The sequence below is a fragment of the Phyllobates terribilis genome, unplaced genomic scaffold (genome assembly GCF_046119375.1).
Source record: "Phyllobates terribilis strain yellow unplaced genomic scaffold, ASM4611937v1 Scaffold_3__8_contigs__length_932513732, whole genome shotgun sequence".
NCBI lineage: Eukaryota > Metazoa > Chordata > Amphibia > Anura > Dendrobatidae > Phyllobates > Phyllobates terribilis.
Window position 1 is genome coordinate 165,428,249 of NW_027362763.1, and position 20,991 is coordinate 165,449,239.

The 20,991-nt window shown below is 49.1% G+C and overlaps 1 protein-coding gene across 7 annotated transcripts in view; it reads left to right on the forward strand.

Annotated features, from left to right (window-relative positions):
* UGGT1 (UDP-glucose glycoprotein glucosyltransferase 1) overlaps window positions 1-20,991 on the forward strand; it is a 101,789-nt gene that overhangs the window by 69,944 nt on the left and 10,854 nt on the right. For all 7 annotated transcript variants that reach the window (XM_073674254.1, XM_073674252.1, XM_073674250.1 and 4 more), the window contains 9 exons: window positions 5,057-5,215; window positions 7,253-7,338; window positions 7,435-7,519; window positions 9,815-9,903; window positions 10,684-10,788; window positions 11,066-11,150; window positions 14,557-14,739; window positions 15,572-15,732; window positions 15,815-15,929. In XM_073674254.1, coding sequence (XP_073530355.1) covers window positions 5,057-5,215; window positions 7,253-7,338; window positions 7,435-7,519; window positions 9,815-9,903; window positions 10,684-10,788; window positions 11,066-11,150; window positions 14,557-14,739; window positions 15,572-15,732; window positions 15,815-15,929 — 1,068 coding nt within the window. The remainder of the gene's footprint in view (window positions 1-5,056; window positions 5,216-7,252; window positions 7,339-7,434; window positions 7,520-9,814; window positions 9,904-10,683; window positions 10,789-11,065; window positions 11,151-14,556; window positions 14,740-15,571; window positions 15,733-15,814; window positions 15,930-20,991) is intronic.

Sequence of the window (20,991 nt, forward strand, 5' to 3'; positions counted from 1 at the left end):
GCACCGCATCCAAACACCGGGAATGCGGCACGTCGCATTACTGCGCTCTTTACTGTTTAGTTTTCCTTTATAAATTCCTATTTTGGAGGAAATAGACATTTTGACCGCCATAAACATTGTCTTAAATGTAGAATATACAGTTGTGCTCAAAAGTTTACATACCCCGGCAGAATTTTTGCTTTCTTGGTCTTGTTTCAGAGAATATGAATGATAACAAAAAACTTTATCCACTCATGGTTATTGGTTGGGTGAAGCCATTTATTATCAAGCTACTGTGTTTTCTCTTTTTTTAAATCTTAATGACAACCAAAAACATCCAAATGACCCTGATCAAAAGTTCACATACCCCAGTTCTTAATACCATGTATTGCCCCCTTTAACATCAATGACAGCTTGAAGTCTTTTGTGGTAGTTGTGGATGAGGTTCTTTATTTTCTCAGATGGTAAAGCTCCCCATTCTTCTTGGCAAAAAGCCTCCAGTTCCTGTAAATTCCTGGGCTGTCTAGCATGAACTGCACGCTTGAGATCCCCCAGAGTGGCTCAATGATATTGAGGTCAGGAGACTGGGATGGCCACTCCAGAACCTTCACTTTGCTCTGCTGTAGCCAATGACAGGTCAACTTGGCCTTGTGTTTTGTATCAGTCATGTTGGAACGTCCAAGTACGTCCCATGCGCAGCTTCCGATGATGAGTGCAAATTTGCCTCCAGTATTTGCTGATAACGTGCTGCATTCATCTTTCCTTCAAATTTTAGCAAGTTTCCTGTGCCTTTGTAGCTCACACATCCCCAAAACATCAGCGATCCACCTCCGTGCTTTACTGTAGGAATGGTGTTCCTTTCATCATAGGCCTTGTTGACCTCTCTCCAAATGTAACGTTTATGGTTGTGGCCAGAAAGTTCAATTTTGGTTTCATCACTCCAAATTACCTTGTTTCAGAAGTTTTGAGGCTTGTCTCTGTGCTGTTTGGCGTATTGTAGGCAAGATACTTTGTGGCATTTGCACAGTAATGACTTTCTTCTGGCGACTCGACCATGCAGCCCATTTTTCTTCAAGTGCCTCCTTATTGTGCATCTTGAAACAGCCACACCGCTAGTTTTCAGAGAGTCCTGAATTTCAGCTGATGTTATTTGTGGGTTTTTCTTTGCATCCCGAACAATTTTCCTGGCAGTTGTGGCCGAAATTTTTGTTGGTCTACCTGACCGTGGTTTGGTTTTTACTGAGCCCCTGATTTTCCATTTGTTAATCACAGTTTGAACTCTGCTGACTGGCATTATCAATTCCTTGGATATTTTTTTGTATCCCTTTCCTGGGTTATACAGTTCAACTACCTTTTCTCGTAGATCCATTGACAATTCTTTTGCTTTCTCCAAGACTCACAATCCAGAAATGTCAGTGGCTGGATGAAAAATACAAGAGTCTGTCTGGATCCCAGAAACTCAGCTTTTATGCACACACACTGATTACAAGCAAACAGGTCACAGGTGAGGATGTTACCTTTAGTAGCCATTCAAACCCATTTGTGTCAAATTCTGTGCATGTTCTCAGACCAAAATCACAAGAGTATGTGAACTTTTGATCAGGGTCATTTGGATGTTTTTGGTTGTCATTAAGATTTAAAAACAATAGTTTGACAATAAATGGCTTCACCCAACCAATAACCATGATTGGAGAAAAAGTTTTTTTTATTATCATTCGTATTCTCTGAAACAAGGCCAAGAAAGGAAAAATTCTGCCGGGGTATGTAAACTTTTGAGCACAACTGTATGATCCCTCTCTGTGACTGTGCATGCTCCTATGTATGATCCCTTTGTGACTGTGCACGCTCCTGTGTATGATCCCTCTCTGTGCCTGTGCACGCTTCTATGTATGATCCCTCTCTGTGACTGTTCATTCTCCTTTATGTATGATCCCTCTATGGCTGTGCATGCTCCTGTGTATGATCCCTCTCTGTTGCTGTGCACGCTCCTATGTATGATCCCTCTCTGTGGCTGTGCACGCTCCTATGTTTGATCCCTCTCTGTTGCTGTGCACGCTCCTATGTATGATCCCTCTCTGTTGCTGTGCATGCTCCTATGTATGATCCCTCTCTGTGGCTGTGCACGCTCCTATGTATGATCCCTCTCTGTAGCTGTGCACACTCCTATGTATGATCCCTCTCTGTTGCTGTGCACGCTCCTGTGTATGATCCCTCTCTGTTGCTGTGCACGCTCCTATGTATGATCCCTCTCTGTTGCTGTGCACGCTCCTGTGTATGATCCCTCTCTGTGGCTTTGCATGCTCCTTTATGTATGATCCCTCTCTGACTGTGCACGCTCCTATGTATGATCCCTCTCTGTAGCTGTGCACACTCCTATGTATGATCCCTCTCTGTGACTGTGCATGCTCGTTTATGTATGATTCTTCTCTGTGGCTGTGCACGCTCCTATGTATGATCCCTCTCTGTAGCTGTGCACACTCCTACGTATGATCCCTCTCTGTGGCTGTGCACGCTCCTATGTATGATCCCTCTCTTGCTGTGCACGCTCCTATGTATGATCCCCCCCCTGTGACTGTGCATGCTCCTTTATGTATGATCCCTCTGTGACTGTGCATGCTCCTTTATGTATGATCCTTCTCTGTGGCTGTGCACGCTCCTATGTATGATCCCTCTCTGTGACTGTGCATGCTCCTTTATGTATGATCCCTCTGTGACTGCATGCTCCTTTATGTATGATCCCTCTGTGACTGTGCATGCTCCTTTATGTATGATCCCTCTGTGACTGTGCATGCTCCTTTATGTATGATCCTTCTCTGTGGCTGTGCACGCTCCTATGTATGATCCCTCTCTGTGACTGTGCATGCTCCTTTATGTATGATCCCTCTGTGACTGCATGCTCCTTTATGTATGATCCCTCTGTGACTGTGCATGCTCCTTTATGTATGATCCTTCTCTGTGGCTGTGCATGCTCCTATGTATGATCCTTCTCTGTGGCTGTGCACGCTCCTATGTATGATCCTTCTCTGTGGCTGTGCATGCTCCTATGTATGATCCTTCTCTGTGGCTGTGCACGCTCCTATGTATGATCCTTCTCTGTGGCTGTGCACGCTCCTGTGTATGATCCCTCTGTGGATGTGCACGCTCCTATGTATGATCCCTCTGTGGCTCTGTGCACGCTCCTGTGTATGATCCCTCCCGGGCTGTGCATGCTCCTGTGTATGATCCCTCTGTGGATGTGCACGCTCCTATGTATGATCCCTCTGTGGCGCTGTGCACGCTCCTGTGTATGATCCCTCTGTTGCTGTGCATGCTCCTGTGCATACTCCTGTGTATGATCCCTCTGTGGCTGTGCATGCTCCTATGTATGATCCCTCTGTGGCTGTGCGTGCTCCTTTATGTATGATCCTTCTCTGTGGCTGTGCATGCTCCTATGTATGATCCTTCTCTGTGGCTGTACACGCTCCTTTATGTATGATCCCTCTCTGTAGCTGTGCACGCTCCTGTGTATGATCCTTCTCTGTGGCTGTGCACGCTCCTGTGTATGATCCCTCTGTGGATGTGCACGCTCCTATGTATGATCCCTCTGTGGCACTGTGCACGCTCCTGTGTATGATCCCTCTGGGGCTGTGCATGCTCCTGTGTATGATCCCTCTGTGGATGTGCACGCTCCTATGTATGATCCCTCTGTGGCGCTGTGCACGCTCCTGTGTATGATCCCTCTGGGGCTGTGCATGCTCCTGTGTATGATCCCTCTGTGGATGTGCACGCTCCTATGTATGATCCCTCTGTGGCGCTGTGCACGCTCCTGTGTATGATCCCTCTGGGGCTGTGCATGCTCCTGTGTATGATCCCTCTGTGGATGTGCATGCTCCTATGTATGATCCCTCTGTGGCGCTGTGCACGCTCCTGTGTATGATCCCTCTGGGGCTGTGCACGCTCCTGTGTATGATCCCTCTGTGGATGTGCACGCTCCTATGTATGATCCCTCTGTGGCACTGTGCACGCTCCTGTGTATGATCCCTCTGGGGCTGTGCATGCTCCTATGTATGATCCCTCTGTGGATGTGCATGCTCCTATGTATGATCCCTCTGTGGTGCTGTGCACGCTCCTGTGTATGATCCCTCTGTGGATGTGCACGCTCCTATGTATGATCCCTCTGTGGCACTGTGCACGCTCCTGTGTATGATCCCTCTGCTGCTGTGCATGCTCCTATGTATGATCCCTCTGTGGCTGTGCACGCTCCTGTGTATGATCCCTCTGTGGATGTGCACGCTCCTGTGTATGATCCCTCTGTTGCTGTGCACGCTCCTGTGTATGATCCCTCTGTTGCTGTGCACGCTCCTGTGTATGATCCCTCTGTTGCTGTGCACGCTCCTGTGTATGATCCCTCTGTTGCTGTGCACGCTCCTGTGTATGATCCCTCTGTTGCTGTGCACGCTCCTGTGTATGATCCCTCTGTGGATGTGCACGCTCCTGTGTATGATCCCTCTGTGGATGTGCACGCTCCTATGTATGATCCCTCTCTGTTGCTGTGCATGCTCCTATGTATGATCCCTCTCTGTTGCTGTGCACGCTCCTGTGTATTATCCCTCTGTGGATGTGCATGCTCCTATGTATGATCCCTCTCTGTTGCTGTGCACGCTCCTGTGTATGATCCCTCTGTGGATGTGCATGCTCCTATGTATGATCCCTCTCTGTTGCTGTGCACGCTCCTGTGTATGATCCCTCTGTGGATGTGCATGCTCCTATGTATGATCCCTCTCTGTTGCTGTGCATGCTCCTATGTATGATCCCTCTCTGTTGCTGTGCACGCTCCTGTGTATGATCCCTCTGTGGATGTGCATGCTTCTATGTATGATCCCTCTCTGTTGCTGTGCATGCTCCTATGTATGATCCCTCTCTGTTGCTGTGCATGCTCCTATGTATGATCCCTCTGTGGTGCTGTGCACGCTCCTGTGTATGATCCCTCTGTGGATGTGCACGCTCCTATGTATGATCCCTCTGTGGCACTGTGCACGCTCCTGTGTATGATCCCTCTGTGGATGTGTATCATCACCCATGTCCTCTTTGGTTGCAGGTGGACAGCATTGTAGCAGCAGAGTTTGAGCTGGAGCATCTCTTATTAGAAGGCCATTGTTTCGACGTTTCCACCGGACAGCCACCTCGTGGTCTCCAGTTTACTCTGGGGACAGCCACCAATCCTGTGATTGTGGACACCATTGTCATGGCCAATCTTGTAAGTAGCGGTGCCTTGTAAGTGGGCAGTGGCTGTGCCACCATGGTATTACCGCTCGGTTACCTTCACGCGCTGTGCCTGGTGGACAAGTGCCTTTAGTTAGATGGTTGTTGGGATAAGAGAACTATAACCCCCTCTTTATTAATGGTCTCTCAGTTTGTTTAGAATAGAGTACTAATTTGGCCAGCAGGTGGCAGCATCGCATAGTGAAATATAAAGGCTCATTCAGACGTCTGAGATTAGGCACCAATGCACGGACTGGCCGCAGTTCCCTGACCTCATGTATTTCTATGAGGCTGTCCCGCTCGGGTCTGGAGAGCTGCAGCCAGTCGTTTCATTGCCGTATGATCTAGGGCCAGTGTGCACGGACGTCTGAGTGAGCCCTAAGGCAGTTTGATTGCTCGTCTTGCACAGTACGTAGTGTACATACTCTGTATGGACAAAATTATTGGGACACAAGTTTTAATCACTGAATTCAGATTGTTTATTCAGTCCCACTATCACAAGTGTAGATCATGCCGTCTGCCTTTATCAACATTTGTGATAGATTGGCTTGTTCTAGAGAGCTCACTGATATCTGCGTGGTCCTATAATGGGAGCCACCGGGGTAAGGCTTAGTGCCCACGATGCAGAAATGAAGCAGAAATTTTCCTGAGCATTTCTGCATCTCCTTGGCAGAAAAACGCATGCGGTTTTTACATGCGTTTTTGACGCTTATTTGCATGCTTATTTTCCATGCGTTTTTCCAATGCATTGTATAGGCAAATACGCATGCAGAAACGCACAAGAATTGGTCATGTCCGTATTTTTTCTGTGAGTAAAATCTGTGCAGAAAAGATACGGACCATGTACACAGCACTTGCAGAATGTCATAGGAAGTCATGGGATAAGGTATGCAATGTGTTTCTGGAGCGTTTACGCACCAAAATACGCACCAAAAACGCATCGTGGGCACATAGCCTAACAAGTCAGTTGGTGCATGTTTTTCCCTCCTAAATAATCCACCATCATCTTTGAGTGATATTAGTGAAACGTGAAAGCATTTATGAACTACGGAATCTAAGCCACAAAGTGGAGACCACGTAACGTTACAGAGTGGGATCACCGAGCGCATACGAGTCACCAATGCTCTGTTGACTGCAGAGTCCAAAGCCCCTCTGGAATTAACATCAGCAAAAAAAACTGTACTCCCTCTGGGAGCTGGATGACCATGGGTTTCCAGTACTTTGTATGCTGCATACAAGCCTTACATCACCAAGCACAACGCCGAGTGTCAGATGGAGTGAAGTAAAGCAGCCGCCACTGAACTCTGGAGGAAACATGTTCTGTACAGTGACAGATCCTACTGCTGCATTTGGCATCTGATGGACAACGGGTCCAGGTTTTGCGAATATCAGGAGATCTGCATTGTGCCCGCTGTACAGTTTAGTGGAGGAGGAGAATGCTACGGGGATGTTTCTCAGGGTTCGGCCTCTTAGTTCCAGTGAAGGGAAATCTTCATGGTCCAGCATAAGACCTTTTTAACAGTTGTAGCTCCTAACTTTGTGGGAACAGTTTAAGAAGTTTTTTTCTGTTCCTCAATGTACAATCCATAAAGACATGGTTGGGGAGAGTTTGGTGTGGAAGAACATGACCGGCCGTGCACAGCCCGGACCTCAGCCCCATCCTACACCTTTGGGATGAACTAGAGTGGAGATTGTGACACCGGCCCTATCCTCCATCAGTGTCTGACCTCAAAAATGTTCTTCCAGATAAAAGAGCAAAGATTTCCCCAGACACCTCCAAAATCTTGAAGAAAACCTTCCCAGATGAGCGGAATCTGTAATATCTGCAGAGCGATATTATTACCTATGGATTTCTGATGGGACATCATATAGGCTTCTGTGGGAGCGATGTGAAGGGGGCACATACTTATGTCTGTATACTGTGTGTCACAAGAGGCTGCACTATGTATGAAAGTTACGGGGTTGTCGCACCATGTGTGAAGCCGTCAGAGCAGAATTTGACCTTTCCTCTTCCTTTTTTTTTTACTTTTAGGGTTATTTCCAGTTAAAAGCCAATCCTGGGGCGTGGGTTCTGCGCCTCCGGAAAGGCCGCTCCGAGGATATCTATAATATATACAGGTACGATGCCGAATTCTGGCTACTAGTGTTTGCTAGTCTATGTTCTGTATGGCGGTATCCACATCAGGCAATGACTCGGATACTTTTCTCTTGCAGCCATGATGGAACAGATTCTACCGCCGAGGACGAAGAAGTAGTCGTTGTTCTTAATGATTTCAGGAGCAAAACCATTAAAGTCAAAGTAAGTCACGTGCCGCAGTTCTCTATTATTGCAATAAACATTTCTATTGCATTTGCCTCACAATGGACTCAAAGCGCATCTGTCATTTATTGAGTATGGGTTCTGCCAGGACGCCATTAAAGCGCTTTCATCCCCCCACTATGGCAGGCACAGTAAGGCAATACCTCCTGTTTCCTGCATCTCACTTGTCTGCGTCACTGTATAGAATGGGACAGTATGAGCATGGTCATTTCATTATTAGAGGGCAGGGGACTTGATGGCGTTTAGCAGCAATATACACACAAATAAGGCTGTGTATACGGCTCCTCTGTTCCTGTGTGGGGGAGGGTCTGTTCTTCTTTTCCTGGAGATTGTTAGCCTATGTTCACAAATTGCTTTCTTGCTGTGCTTTTTTCTGCAACCAAAACCTGATCTCTTGAGAGTAAATAAGCTGCAGCCAAAATGCAGGTCTTGCTGCTCTTCTTGGTGCTTTTTTTGCTGCGATTCTCAGGATCCCGACGTTCAGCTTTGCTTCCATCTTGCAGGCATGAACAATACAAGGTGTTAGGTCACCAATGCAAGGCGTATGTGAAACCATAAAACAATTTTTTGAAAAAAAGGCAATTTGATCAACTTATTTAGTGGAAAAGATTTTTTTATGTTTACTAGGGGTAAGGTATTGTTCACTTTTAACACACGTCATTAATTTAATTAAATTATGCTTGGAGTAAAGACAAGCAAAAGGATAAAAAAATATTTTAAAGCAAAATGTTTGGATTCATGTATGAAGCGCAGCCGTGAACTAAGGTTATTTGAATTCATGAAAAAATACACAATTGCAAAGTAAAAACAGCAGGGTTGGGCATTGTTTACTGTCACACTTTTTGGTAGGGCATTGAATTGGTTGGGCATTGTTTACTGTCACACTTTTTGGTAGGGCATTGAATTGGTTGGGCATTGTTTACTGTCACACTTTTGGTAGGGCATTGAATTGGTTGGGCATTGTTTACTTTTACGCTAAGGTAGGGCATTGAATTGGTTGGGCATTGTTTACTTTTACGCTTTGGTAGGGCTTTGAATTGGTTGGGCATTGTTTATTTTCACGCATTGGTAGGGCATTGAATTGGTTGGGCTTTGTTTATTTTTACTCTTTGGTAGGGCATTGAACTGGTTGGGCATTGTTTACGTTAACACATTACTAATTTAATTATCACTAATTTAATTAAACTGTGCTTGGGAGTGGAGAGAAACAAAATGATTGCTTTAAAAAAAATAATGTGCAAATTACATTACAATAAAAAAATACTAAGATCCATGTTCATGTGACAATATCAAGATATTATGGTTTATACTTGGGAAAATCACAAAAATAAAAGGGTTTCACATCCTGCTGTATCTGTATTGTTTTCATCAAAAACTGATAGCGTATTTGCGACGCTTTTACATTTTTTCATTGCTTTCTATGAGTGAAAAAAACGCTGCAAAAACAATGAAAGAAGTGACAGGCTGCAGTTTTCCAATTCAGTCAGTGAAAAAAACAAGTGTATGCAGGAGATTTCTGAAATCTCATTTTTACTGGTTTTGTGAAAAGCAGCTTTAATTTGCATAAAAAAGCTGCAAAGATGCAATGTGTGAACACTGCTTTTGTATACTTGCACTTTTTTTGTTCAATAAAGTGGGTTTCCCATGAAAGACACTTATCACCTGTCTGCAGGATGGGTAATAAATGTCTGATCACTGTAGGCCTCACTTCCAAGACCCCCACGATCACTAGGTATTGAGTGGAGCTTCATGGTCACACATGATTGCTGCTGTTCCAATAATGTCCATGGGCTGACGGAGAAAAACAAAGTAACCTAGAGACCCTGCATTGAGCAGCAGTCATCCTCAGCCATGCTGCTCCATTCATTCCGAGCTGTAGTGAGGGGCATCGGTTGTAGTGATCATTGTCCCTTTTGGTGGGACCCTTAGCAGTCAGGCATTTATCACCTTTTCTGTGCATAGGTAATAAATGTCTTTAGTGGGAAAACCTCTCTCTTCCTCAATATGGCAGCTCCCGGGGAGCCCAATGCTGCCTGTAACCTCAACATTCAGTCCAGTGGGATTTCTGCTGACTCCAGTCCCATCAGATTTCCATTACGTATGGTGATGTAAGTAGAGGAGTCCTACTGCAGAGGGATGGGGGGATCCTAATAAAGCCAATAGGATCCATTAATTTCGGAGGACTTGACAGTAAACTCATCACAGCCGGAGTAATGGGTCTAATAACCTGTGTGACTGTGAAGGACGGCTAACCTCTATCCTATGTGTAAATAGGTGCAGAAAAAGCCAGAAAAGATGAATGAAGATCTTCTCAGTGATGGGACGAATGAGAATGAGTCCGGCTTCTGGGACTCCATTACATGGTATGTTCAGCAGTGTGGACCTGATGGATCCAGTCTGTGCACCAGCACCTCGGGTCTACCAGGGTAGTATTATAGTATTCGATGTAGCTCCTTAAATGTTCCCGCGAACCACAGGAGAAGCCCCTTAAACGTTATGTCCTCCGCCCGCACTGAAATTAACTGCTCTGCATATGAGGTTGTATATTGTAAGCTGTCAAACTCCCCAAAACACACGTCTGGTGTGCCTTTTATCCTCAGTCATGTGACAAGGCCCTTTAATGGGTGGATATTGACTTTTAGGATATCTGCTTCTATTAGGTTGCACTAACCTAATGGAAGCAGATATCCTGTCCTAGTCCTCTGAAGAGGCAGCCTGCATGGCCAGAGATGAGGTCAGGTTATTTGCCCCGTCCTTTCATCCTGTAGGCAGGTAGCCCACTGCCAGAGGAGCTTACTCTGCTCTCCCCATAGAGAGCACATGACCATCCAGGCGACCCGTTATCTAAGCTGTAATCGCACCGTAGTGGGCTTCTCCGGAAGAGGAGCGGACGTGAAATGCTCAGCAGCCATACATGAAGCTAGTAGCAGCTGATCAGCGGGGCTCTGGGTCCTGTACCCCACTGATCTCATACTAATTTCCTATCCCGTGGATAGGAAGTCTTCAGTACTAAATACCTATACTGCCCCGTTAAGTTTCCACTGTCTATAAATGAGGATTAGTAAACCAGCCCAGGTGTAAGCAGTCACAGGCCTGGTGACTGTCTCACGTCATCTCACGCTGAGTGTGCTGTCTCTCATTAGGGGGCTGACCGGAGGACAGAAGCAGGAGGAGGGGAAACCAGATAGAGAAGACGTCCTTAATATTTTCTCCCTGGCCTCCGGACACTTGTATGAGCGCTTCCTCAGGTGAGTTTAAGGCTGAATATATATTTTGCATTGACTTTTTGCCATATGCGCTAGGAAAGACCCCGGGGTGCTCGTCCGTGTGTCCTCCATCAGCCGGGTGCACAGAAGTATATAACATGGGCAGGCTATGGACGGTGTGTCACTTACAGTGACATACATTGGGGATATACTGTAGACAGGGTGAACAGGACAGCGTGCGGGCAACGGGGGTATTCCATCTACAGCTTGTCTATACTCAGATCGCATGATAACTCTGAGATCTGTCTTCTGCCCACAGGATCATGATGTTATCTGTACTGAAGAACACAAAGACACCGGTGAAGTTTTGGTTTTTGAAGAACTATCTGTCCCCTACTTTTAAGGTTTGTGTTTCATGGGTAATTTTAAGGTGGAAATCTTTAAAAAATAAATGACCTACTAGATTCTTTTCCTACATTAGTACTGTCCGTACACTGCACAATAATATCTTATAATCTTATATACGAGTATATTAAAGGTTATTCCAGAGCCTCTCACTTCTCTACCACATTAAAGGGGTTGTCCGGACTTAGGTTACAAGTCTACAGTGACTTTATGGGACTCCAGACTTGTTAATCCTCAAACGCGCTGTGAGGATTCTGCGGTACTGAGGCCGGTAGCGGTGGCCACATGACCACAAGTAAGTGATTTGCATACTTCTGGCCACATGCCGACTAGCGTGTCCTGCCTCGTTCATTACACTTGCATTGAGTGAGGCCGCACACAACTGGTCGGCACGTGACCGCATGTATGCAACTCATAAACTTGCGATCACACGCTACTGCTCCCGGCATCGGAGAATCCTCACAGTGCACAGTGTGCGCACACTATGAGGATTCACAAGTCTGCAGTCACATAGAATGATTGCAGACTTGTAGCCTTAGGCCGGACAACCCCTTTAAAGAGGTTGTCCACTACTTTATCATTGATGACCTATCTTTAGGATAGGTCATCAATGTCTGTTTGGGCTCCGACACGACACTCCCTCCGGTCAGCTGTTCCCAGTGTCGGTGCCAGCGGTTGCCCTATTGATCTGAATAGGAGGGGGATGCGCAGTACCCTGCCGCGGCCACTATCAGGAGACAGAGCAGCTCCGCAATAAAGCAGTTTCAGCCTCCGTCATTGATAACAGCTGATCGGCAGAGGTGCCGGGTGTTGGATCCCAACTGATCAGACATTGATGACCTATCCCTTTTGAGGTGATCAGCAGCAGTGATGTCTTTGCTGGTCCTGTAGACCTGATGTCACCTACGCTGCTCCTCTTCCAATGTGGAATAACCTTCAGCAATCACAGAACTAGGAGACTGCAGGTGGAATACTGATTATTTATATAGATCACCAAACTCCAGACTAAATCTAAGAAATATTTATTCTAAGGCACTCATTATTCCTTATCAAACACTCCTCCGCTGCTGCAGAACTTCTTTTAGAAAGGAGATATGGGAGCTTCTCAATTATCATTTGTTAAATGAATAATATTAAGTGCCCCCATCCTTTTTTATAAAGAAGTTCTGCAGCCGCTGTAGTTTTATGTTATGCAGCAGCTGGTTAATGCACGCTGGATCTGCTGCAAAAACACTTAACTTCTGAATCCGAGCATCTTGGAGGGAAGCCCCCTACACCTTCCCCTGTGCTGTGTTAGTATTTCAGCCTGTACTCCGTACATCCTAGTGTGGTGCTGAGCCGCCCGGCTTGTCTGCTCTCTTCATTGTGTTTACGCCTCCTATCCTAATCCGCTGTTTCCCCTGTACCGGCCTGTGCTCCTCCGATGCTGCGGAGGCAATGCTGCCCCTGCTTGCTGCATGTGAGATCGCACAGCTCGGGTCAGCGGTGTGACTGTCACCGGGGTCACACTGTCAATCCTTCAGAAGCTCACCCTCCTCGGGAGGCGGGGGACCTGTGTGTACTTTAAAGTTTTTTCCAACTACATTAAAATGTATTGCCAACAGCTGAGAATGGTATAGAATAACAGAAGTAATACTCCCTTTCCCAACCCCCTGGCTGCTTCCTCTTCCTCCTGCAGTTTTTGTTTGCCAGGGATGATCAGTATTGCCGATGTGTGCAGGAACTAATCACTGGCTGTAGCTGTTACAAGACAAAATTGCAGCCAGTGATTGGCTGCAGCAGTCACATTTAGTATCAATCATTACTGGAGCCATGTGAATAAGACCAGTGACTTGTCACCATGTAAGGTCTTAGTTAAAAGTATGGAAAGCCCTTTTAAGACAGAAAAACAAAACACTTTGCCTGCTAGATCTGTACTGCAATTCTAGTGCACATTTTCCTGCATTATTCTGGTGTGAATACGTCTTTACCAGTAAGCAGAACATTTTTTATTATTTCTAATTTTTCTATGTTATTACACGGTCCCCCCCCTCGTCACGTACACGCCCCCCCCCGTCGCGTACACGCCACCCCCCCTCGTTGCGTACTTGGTCCCCCCCTCGTCGCGTACTCGGTCGTCCCCCTCTCGTCGCGTACACGGCCCCCCCCCCCTCGTCGCGTACACAGCCCCCCCCTCGTCGCGTACACGGTCGCCCCCCCCCCCTCATCGTGTACACTGTCGCCCCCCCCTCGTCGCGTACACGGTCGCCCCCCCTCGTCGCGTACACGGTCGCCCCCCCTCGTCGCGTACACGGTCGCCCCCCCTCGTCGCGTACACGGTCGCCCCCCCTCGTCGCGTACACGGTCGCCCCCCCTCGTCGCGTACACGGTCGCCCCCCCTCGTCGCGTACACGGTCGCCCCCCCTCGTCGCGTACACGGTCGCCCCCCCTCGTCGCGTACACGGTCGCCCCCCCTCGTCGCGTACACGGTCGCCCCCCCTCGTCGCGTACACGGTCGCCCCCCCTCGTCGCGTACACGGTCGCCCCCCCTCGTCGCGTACACGGTCGCCCCCCCTCGTCGCGTACACGGTCGCCCCCCCTCGTCGCGTACACGGTCGCCCCCCCTCGTCGCGTACACGGTCGCCCCCCCTCGTCGCGTACACGGTCGCCCCCCCTCGTCGCGTACACGGTCGCCCCCCCTCGTCGCGTACACGGTCGCCCCCCCTCGTCGCGTACACGGTCGCCCCCCCTCGTCGCGTACACGGTCGCCCCCCCTCGTCGCGTACACGGTCGTCCCCCCTCGTCGCGTACACGGTCGTCCCCCCTCGTCGCGTACACGGTCGTCCCCCCTCGTCGCGTACACGGTCGTCCCCCCTCGTCGCGTACACGGTCGTCCCCCCTCGTCGCGTACACGGTCGTCCCCCCTCGTCGCGTACACGGTCGTCCCCCCTCGTCGCGTACACGGTCGTCCCCCCTCGTCGCGTACACGGTCGTCCCCCCTCGTCGCGTACACGGTCGTCCCCCCTCGTCGCGTACACGGTCGTCCCCCCTCGTCGCGTACACGGTCGTCCCCCCTCGTCGCGTACACGGTCGTCCCCCCCTCGTCGCTTACGCTGTGTCCCCCCCCCCCTCGTCGCGTACGCGGTTCACCTCGTCGCGTACGCGGTTCACCTCGTCGCGTACGCGGTTCACCTCGTCGCGTACGCGGTTCACCTCGTCGCGTACGCGGTCCCCCTCTGTCGCGCACCCGGCCCTCCCCCTCGTCGCGTATACGGTCCCCATCCACCCCCGTCGTGTGTACAGAACTACCTCCTCCCCCCTCCCCCCGTCACGTACACCGTCTCCCCCGTGCAGCGATTGTACTGTAATGATGGGATCTCTGGGAACAATTTTCCACTCATCCACCGTGTGTTTTAACCCCTCCAGAATTTCATCCCTTACATGGCGGAGCAGTACAACTTCCAGTATGAATTGGTGCAGTACAAGTGGCCCCGGTGGCTGCATCAGCAGACGGAGAAGCAGAGGATAATATGGGGCTACAAAATCCTCTTTCTAGATGTCCTTTTCCCACTGGCTGTGGATAAAATCCTCTTTGTAGATGCTGACCAGGTAAGACACATACACTGTAAATTACTCTGTCACCTTCTAACATAGATAAGCGGGCCGAGACGCCACACATTACTAGTGAAAAAGTGACAAATTTCCCAATTAAATGTCAAGGGAACATGACTGGGGGCTCTTTCTCTCTATTAGTTGAGGGCAGGAGGCCCCTTGTATCATATAACCAAGCAAAGGTCTTAATTTACAAGCACATGGTCACGGTTATTTCAACTTTGCATGGATTTGATAGCCCAGGCACATATAAAAAACAATGTAATATATTCAGAGAGAAATGTGGTGCTTTCTCCACTTATGAGCCACATCTTTTCTCCCCTGCTATCATCAACTCCAAGATAGAAAAAAAATTCCTGTTCAAATCCATCCTTGTCAAAATAGGACAGACTGCTGCTCACTGAAGTATCAGGTTACATCTGCCAATTAAAGATTGTGGCGTGAGAGAGGGGTAGAGATACTTGCTAAGATAGTGCTGCTGTTTTCTAGTAAATGTTTCATCTCACCCAGCTAGATTCACAGCTGCACAGCTTAATATTGCTGTAAAATATCCACACATTGCCACTGCTGCTTATACAGGAGAGCAGGAATCATGTCTGTATGTGCTGTGTATATCAACCAGCATAGCAGCTGCTCTCCACCCACTAGCACAGAGACGACTGATCACTAGAGACAGAGCCTGCAGAGGGGGAAATTGGTGAGAAAGGCAGGATACAAGTCATATAATGGGCAGACATGGTGCTATTCCTCATGTGCACACAGGACAGTCACCTGAAATGATAGGTACTCTTTACATTATATACATGGTGCTGTTTTCTCCTCTTTGTAGATTGTACGCACCGATCTGAAAGAACTCAGAGACTTCAATCTGGACGGAGCGCCTTATGGCTACACTCCATTCTGTGATAGCCGGAAAGAGATGGATGGGTATCGTTTCTGGAGGTCTGGCTACTGGGCCAGTCACTTGGCTGGACGGAAGTACCACATTAGGTAGCCGTCTTTATTACTTATTTGTATGACTCATATTGAACTTGCAAATGGGACAGTCATCTGATTCTTTTTTTCTCTTTAGTGCTTTGTATGTTGTGGATTTGAAAAAATTCAGGAAAATTGCGGCAGGAGATCGTCTAAGGGGGCAGTATCAGGGGCTGAGCCAAGACCCCAACAGTCTGTCCAATCTGGACCAGGTTCGTGCAGTAGTAGGATATTAGAAGGAGGTCGGGGAGAGGGGGAGGGTTAGAGCTGTTCACGCTGGTAACATAGATGAATCCATTGCTGTGATTAGAAACCAGTGGGTGCCGAACCTGCTGGTGATTACAGCTGACAGAGAGAAAAACGAGGGTAGTTTCCGTTACAACCGACTGGATAAAAAATGTAAGTTCATAGAATCAAGTTAAAAGTTAAAAACCTCAACACCTGACACATTTCTGGCTTACTAGGACCCCCTTACATTTTTTTATCTAGTTGGTTGTGCCGGAAACTACCCTCGTTTTTCTCTAGTAGGATATTAGGGCAGCCTGTTGTAAATTACACCTTCATTATAATGTTCCAGAGAAGCTTCTAGGTGCATGTTCACTTACTAAATGATTCGGGAATACACGTAATACCCATTACACCCATGCTCACTTCACAGCGAGACCGCTCACCCATTTAGGAGTAGATATGGGAGTTGTAACGGTATGTAACATGGTTAGGACAAAAGTAAATCATGTAAATGCAATTTTTTGCCATGTTCAATATCTCTGCGTGCCATAAGTGAATGTTTGTTTACAGGAAAAAGATATATCTTTGTACCATGTTAGCCAGTAGATAAAAAAATATTAAGATTTGAGATTCTAAGTGGTTGATACCTTTTTAATGGCTAACTGAAAAGATAGTAACAAATTGCAAGCTTTCGAGACTACGCAGGTCTTTTCATCAGGCATTTTCATCAGGCTTTCAAGACTACTCGGGTCTCTTCATCAGGCATCAATGCCTGATGAAAAGACCTGCGTAGTCTCGAAAGCTGGCAATTTGTTACCATCTTTTCAGTTAGCCATTAATAGGTATCAACCACTGAGGACTCTCAAATCTTAATATGTTAGTTTGCTGCAATGTATCGGTGTAAACAATCAATACAGACCATAGACTTTTGCCGCTGATGAGTTTAGCTCTCGAGTTTTTTCTTGGCCGAATATGATTGTAGCAAGCCTGGTGTACACAAGATCTAAGTCTCTGGATGTAAATAGCAGTGTTCCTGTACATGAACGAAAACATGGATCTTCACCCCTTCACGACCAATGAAATAGATGTATGTGTCCAATACGGGCCCACACACTGAGCCCGCATCTTTTACCACACTTGATAGCTGATTTAATGAGCGATCAAGTGCCTCTAACAGCCATGGGTGGAAGGAAGTGCGTCATTGATCCCGCCTATAGGCGCGCCCACCACGTGATTGTGGTGCGCCGATGGGTTGTCCTGACAGTCGGGGGTCTGCTGAAGACCCCGTACCGGTCATCACGATTCTCCTGTGAACAACGGACTGTGGTCGGCATGTATATTAGATAGTAATTTTTTTCAGCAGCAGATGGAAGGAAGGGAGACACAGTCATTACTAGTGGGTAGGCGGAGCCCACATAGGATAGAACACCTCAGATTAAAAAAGAGTGTTGTCCGGCCCCTCCAGCTTGGGCTCCTCCTACTCCAGCTCTCCAGTCTAAAATTTGAGGTCACAGAGGATGGTCGCTGCTGGAAGCAGCTCCTCAGAAAATTTTTTTATTTTTATCGGACAGAGACTTGGACCCCCGTGGTCTTGAGGTCTCAGGGGTCTCAGCGCTGCTGGACCCCCACCTCTCCCTTGGCGGATCTGCATTACCCTTTGAGAGAGGTCCCTGCAGAACCCTGCCGGCCCCGGGGGATGAGGGATGCTTCCCTGGCGGGGACGCAAACCGCGCATCTGGGGTCACTGCGTTCTCCGCCCTGGGGGGAAGCTTGGGCACAGCGCCACAAATCCCTGGGGGTCCCTGTGGCGCTCAGCTGGGTGAGTACTCAGCATGTTAATGTGTTTTGAGTGCTTCAGCGGCTGCTGCGGCAGCCGCTGCTACATGTATTCAGGTGGTGACTTGTGTTTTTTTGTCCGCAGGTGGATGCCTGCAGGACATGGAAGCGGGGCAGGAGCGGAGGAGTCGCGCGCGCTTTTTTTGAAGCCGGCGGGGGGCGTGGCTTCGCGCTTTCGCGGGCAGGAAGTGCTCTGAGCGCGCTTTCTCCTGCCCCTCCTCTTCCGGCTTCTCTCTCCTCACAGCGCGGCGGCCATTACTGAACGGCTTCCATCGGGCTCCTCACTCTCCTCTCCTCCCGACAGACCGAAGGAACACTGCACCGCGGCCAGCTGGGTGAGTCGCTTCTGCCTGTCAGGGCAGAAGCTTAACCCCTCACCCCCTCAGCGCAGGGCACCTTTCTGAGGCACAATAAGGTGGCAGACTGTGCTGTCCTGCAGCTATTACCTCATATAGAGGTTCCTTTTTTTGTCTGGGGCTCGCACATCCTTTTCATTTCACAGAGGTTGTGGGGAGTCTGCGACATTAACCCCTTATTAGGCGGTTATCCCTTAATTGGGGGTCAGCTGGGGTAGCTCTCTCTTTAAGAGCTTTAACCCTTCAGCTTTCTTTTAAGAAACCACACTGTCCTACTTACTGACTGGTTTAACCTGCCATATACTGTGTGAGGGCATGTCAGATCAGGGTCCAGGAGGTGCGGACCGTCTCCCAGGTCCGCTACAGGATCAGTCTCGCGTGTCTGACACGCAGGAGTCCTCGACGGCGTCAAGCGCAGCGGTCGGGGGTTTCGGTGATGGGGCAGTGGACAAAATGGAGGCCCTTACTCGTTCTAGTGATGGCCTGTCTGACCTTCTAGGTTATTGGGTGTCAGCTAGATCCTCTCATGGCAGGAAGCGCCACAGGCCGGTACTGCCCTCCCCGCGCAGCGACTCGGAGATCTCTGTTATGGAGGGTTCCCCTTCAAGCTCAGATGGGGAGATGTCCGATTCGGATAAGGAGGATCGGCAGGGGCACTCTGCCTCTTTTTTGGGCCGTGCAGAGGCTTTTATTGGAGCCATGAGGGAGGCGTTACAGTTTCCGGAGGAGGTAACTAGACGTCCTGGTAAGTCGGCCCGGATGTTTCAGGAGTCGCATAGGTCGCGCTTGGCATTACCATCTCTGGATGAGCTTAATGGGGCAGTGGAGAAGGAACGCCTGTGTCCAGATAAACGTTTTCAGGGGACACAGTTTTTTGAGGCACTGTATCCGTGTTCCACGGAGTTGATTGATAATTGGATTCCTTCTCCTGAAGTGGATGTCCCTTTATCCCAGCTGAGCAAATCCTCATTACTGCCTGTTAAAGGGAAGGCGAGTCTGCAGGTTCCGCTGGACAGAAAAACGGAGATGGCGGCGAAATCCATCTACGAGGCCGCGGGTCATGGATTCAGAGCGGTGCTAGGATCCATGTGTGCTTGTAAAGCTTCCCTAAGCTGGTTGGACCGTCTACGGACGGCGTGGCATAGATGGGCTTTTCAAGTTGTTGGAGGATGCGGCCCGATATGGCAGTGATGCAGGTTTGGATACCGCGTCACTGCTGTCCAGGGCGCAATCCTCGGCGGTCACAGTCAGAAGAGCACTGTGGCTCAGACAGTGGACCGGGGACGCGGTTTCCAAGCAAGGTTTGCTATCTTTAGCTTACAAGGGTGGTCAGTTATTTGGATCTGACCTCACGGAGCTGATTGTCAAGGCAAAGGCAAAAGAAGCGGCCTTACCACAGCGAAGAACTGTGGCTTCTGCGTCGGGCAGGCCTAGTGCCGGTAGTAGTCGGCGGCCCTTTCGGTCCAGGGGACGGTCCGGTCAGCCCTCTTGGGGATCGGGTCGTCTCTCTTTTTCAGGAAAAAAGGCTTCTCAGAAATCCCGCACTCCCTGGAAACAGAGCTTCCGTCAAGACAAGCGGGAAGCTGACAAAAAGCCCGCTAAGGCGGACTGACGCCAGGTTTTCTCTCGAGGGCTCTCGAGTGGGGGGTCGCCTGCTCCAATTCGAATCGACTTGGGCGTCCCGCGTTTCGGACGCCTGGGTGACGCGGGTTGTGTCAGCAGGCTACTTCATAGAGTTTCTTTCTCGACCCCCGGACAGATTTTGCCGATCTCGCATTCCGTCAGAGCCCGAGCTAGTTGCCGCTCTACGGCAGGAGGTCGATTCCCTTCTGCAGAAGGGTGTGGTGGTACCGGTTCCGCCGGAGGACCGGGGAAGAGGGTTTTATTCAAACCTCTTTGTGGTCCCCAAAAAGGAGGACAAATTTCGCCCCATTCTGGATCTCAAAAGATTGAATCGGCATGTCCGCACCCGGAAATTCCGCATGGAGTCGCTTCGCTCGGTTGTGGCGGCCCTGTCGCAGAACGACTTTTTGGTGTCAATCGACATTCGCGACGCTTATTTGCATGTTCCCGTCGGAAGGGCCCACCAACGCTTCCTTCGTTTTGCCATAGGTCAGGACCATTTCCAGTTTGTGGCCCTACCATTCGGGTTGGCCTCGGCGCCCAGAGTCTTTACAAAAATTCTGGCACCCCTCATGGCGATCCTTCGAAGACAGGGGGTTACGGTTCTTCCCTACCTGGACGACCTTTTGATTGTGGCGTCCTCAAAGGAGGAGGCGGTGACGGCTCGCAATCTATCCCTTCAGCTCCTGGAGGACTTCGGGTGGCTGGTCAATTGGAAGAAGTCGTCTCTGGAACCGTCGCAGTCAATCCTGTTTTTGGGGATGCATTTCGACACGGTACGAGCAGTGGTGTCCCTGCCTCCAGACAAGCAAGCAAGTCTTCTTCGACATGTACAGGTTATGAAGTCTTCGACAGCAATGTCCCTTCGAAGGTGTATGCGCCTTTTGGGTTTGATGGTGGCGTCAATGGAGGCACTTCCGTTTGCCCAATTTCATTCCAGGACTCTCCAAATGCTCATTCTGAACCGTTGGGATCGATCACAGGCTTCGCTGGATCGCAGTGTCATCATCTCCCACAGGGTGCGAGAGTCTCTAGAATGGTGGTTACGTCCGGAAGCGTTATCCCTGGGGAAGTCCTTCCGAGGTGGTCGGTCATAACCACCGATGCCAGCCTGTCAGGCTGGGGGGGTGTCTGGAACGATCTCTGGATTCAGGGAGTATGGTCGTCGGAAGAGTCTGTCCTGCCGATCAACATCCTGGAATTGAGGGCGATTTTCCTTTGCCTCCAACAC